The sequence below is a fragment of the Amphimedon queenslandica genome, unplaced genomic scaffold (genome assembly GCF_000090795.2).
Source record: "Amphimedon queenslandica unplaced genomic scaffold, v1.1 AMPQUscaffold_10340, whole genome shotgun sequence".
Lineage (NCBI taxonomy): Eukaryota > Metazoa > Porifera > Demospongiae > Haplosclerida > Niphatidae > Amphimedon > Amphimedon queenslandica.
In genome coordinates this window covers 4,282-6,616 of record NW_003549389.1, presented here as the reverse complement: position 1 = coordinate 6,616, position 2,335 = coordinate 4,282, and the positions used below count along the sequence as shown (strand labels likewise).

The 2,335-nt window shown below is 33.7% G+C and overlaps 1 protein-coding gene across 1 annotated transcript; it reads right to left on the bottom strand.

Moving 5' to 3' along the window:
* Nucleotides 1-687: 687 nt before the first annotated feature.
* On the bottom strand, nt 688-2,004 carry LOC109590214 (uncharacterized). Its single transcript, XM_020006135.1, has 2 exons — nt 834-2,004; nt 688-728 (listed from the first exon to the last, which is right to left on the bottom strand). Exons 1-2 carry the CDS (start codon nt 1,519-1,521, stop codon nt 688-690), a joined length of 729 nt encoding a protein of 242 aa, XP_019861694.1. The 5' UTR covers nt 1,522-2,004.
* Nucleotides 2,005-2,335: the final 331 nt, after the last annotated feature.

The window sequence follows — 2,335 nt, the reverse complement described above, 5'->3', positions numbered from 1 at the left end:
TTTTTGGTTTAGAACTAAAACTAAAACTGAACTTTACTAAAAAAGTAGAACTAAAAAAAGAACTAAAATGAAAGAACTACATGTGTGTCTACTACTATAATATATATACATGTGTATATGCAGTGCATGAGCAAACATGCATGCATCATTGAATTTGATACCATTTGCACCTGTGAGCTGTATATAGTCACAAGACAGATAATAGATAACAGATAATTTAATATTGGAAATAGAACTAAAATGAAACTAAAATAATTTTTAATTTTAGAACTAGAACTAAAACTAGAACTAAAAATATTTTAAATTTGGACCTAGAACTAAAACTAGAACTAAAAATGTTTTAAATTTGGACCTAGAACTAAAACTAGAACTGAAAATATTTTAAATTTGGACCTAGAACTAAAACTAGAACTGAAAATATTTTAAATTTGGACCTAGAACTAAAACTAGAACTGAAAATATTTTAAATTTGGACCTAGAACTAAAACTAGAACTAAAAATATTTTAAATTTGGACCTAGAACTAAAACTAGAACTAAAAATATTTTAAATTTGGACCTAGAACTAAAACTAGAACTGAAAATATTTTCAATTTAGAACTAGAACTTAAACTAGAACTAAAATGATTTTTACTTTTGGAACTAGAACTAAAACTAGAACTAAAATTATAATTTGTACTAAAACAACACTACAAATTACATATATCAAGTACTTGCAAATATTGTGAGTCTAAATAATGGAATAAAAGATTTGTTATTAAGTCAGCAAAATTGATTTTCATTACTCAGATCTCAGAGCTACATGTACATGTATATGCCTTTCATTAACACATACCTGAGGCTATTATTTTAGTGCCACAGTCCATTGAATCAAACCAGCACCAGTAGCTATCACCACTTATATCAGCTGACTTTTTACACAGTGTGCAATTGATGGAATGGTCTTCCTCTATGACACAGTAACAGTTCTTTTCCTTTTCATTAAGACAAGAGAATGCAGCGACATGATTTTGTTCAAGATTGATAGCTTTAGCACTGTCACTGACAGCCTTCATGACTAGTTCACGAATATAAGGACACTTCACTTTTGCTTCCTGAACTGACTCATCAAAATAAACCTCAATGTGTGAGTAGTGATTGATGATGTGAAGTGTGTAACGCTTTGTTTTAATAAAAATCCAGAACGAAAGTGCATCACGATACTTGTAGTATTGATGTGGATCCAATGGAGGGAAGTCTACCTTACAGGGGCACTTATTGTGAGTGAGGAGGTGAGTAATGACTAATGGAAACATTCCTTGTGGGACTGGAAGAGTATTGATACCATCATTATCCTGCCAGACAATAAGAAGAGGGTTAGTTTCTGTTTGAGGTACAAGTGGCTTTGTGTACGACTGCAAAGCACAAGGAAAGAAATAATCTCCATTTTCTCCACTGGCAATGATATGAAGATGAATAAGGAGCTTAAGTAAATGAGATGGCTCAAAATTAGGTGGGGAGAAAAGTGAAGTAAAGTGATTCATCAAAAGCTTCTCTTTAAAAAACCAACATTATGAAGCTTGCTTATATCTTTCTCAGAGGGCACAGGGTTAGCAATTAGGTGAAGTGCTTTCCTTTCAACATAGGTGAGAGCTAGCAGACGTGATAGAACCTCAAGAATAGGCTTAGGATCAACAAAAACTAATTGTGGCAAGATATCAGGATAATACAGGATAATGGTGACATTGTGGAGATACTGTAAAGCATGCTTAGTATCATCCTCACTCATTTTAAACCTGGCACCAGCAGATATGGCTTCATCTAATTCAAGAAAACTGTGGCTTTTCTTCTCTGCTACTTTTTGCAGCCAAAGCTCAAATGCAAACCAACGAATTGGGACATTTATTTTGAGAGAAGTGCCTCCACAATTTGCTATCGATTGACATAAATCCTGTCCTGCTTTCATTCTTCCTTCATCTTCAGGGACTAGCGTATTCACAGGAAATATGATAGACTCTCCACGAACATTAGGGACAATATTGCTCTCTATGTCATGCTTCAATGAAGATATCATAATCAACTCTTCATTCATCTCTTTAAGCATGTCTTCAGTTATGAGATCATAATGTGTACCAAGTACAAAATTCATTGGATGTGAAGGTGTTTCAAGGACATGAGGGACATCAATTGACTTCAAAATGGCTCCAGAAGAAACTGCCAATAGAAAGAAATCTCGATTTGAATACTTAAAGTTTAAGCCACAAGAAAATGTCTCCCCTCCAATCCTGTATTGAAAATCAAGCTTTTCATCCAGAGGTTTTGAGAGGTCAAGAGTGACGATATTGAGAGAAGCTGTTC

What these genes read in the sequence shown, in the direction of transcription:
- LOC109590214 (XM_020006135.1), bottom strand. Translation starts at nt 1,521, where the DNA reads ATGAATCACTTTACTTCACTTTTCTCCCCACCTAATTTTGAGCCATCT. An exon ending in CACTAAAATAATAGCCTCAG is followed by an intron (nt 729 to 833) that starts GTATGTGTTAAT and finishes TCCATTATTTAG; the next exon opens with ACTCACAATATTTGCAAGTA.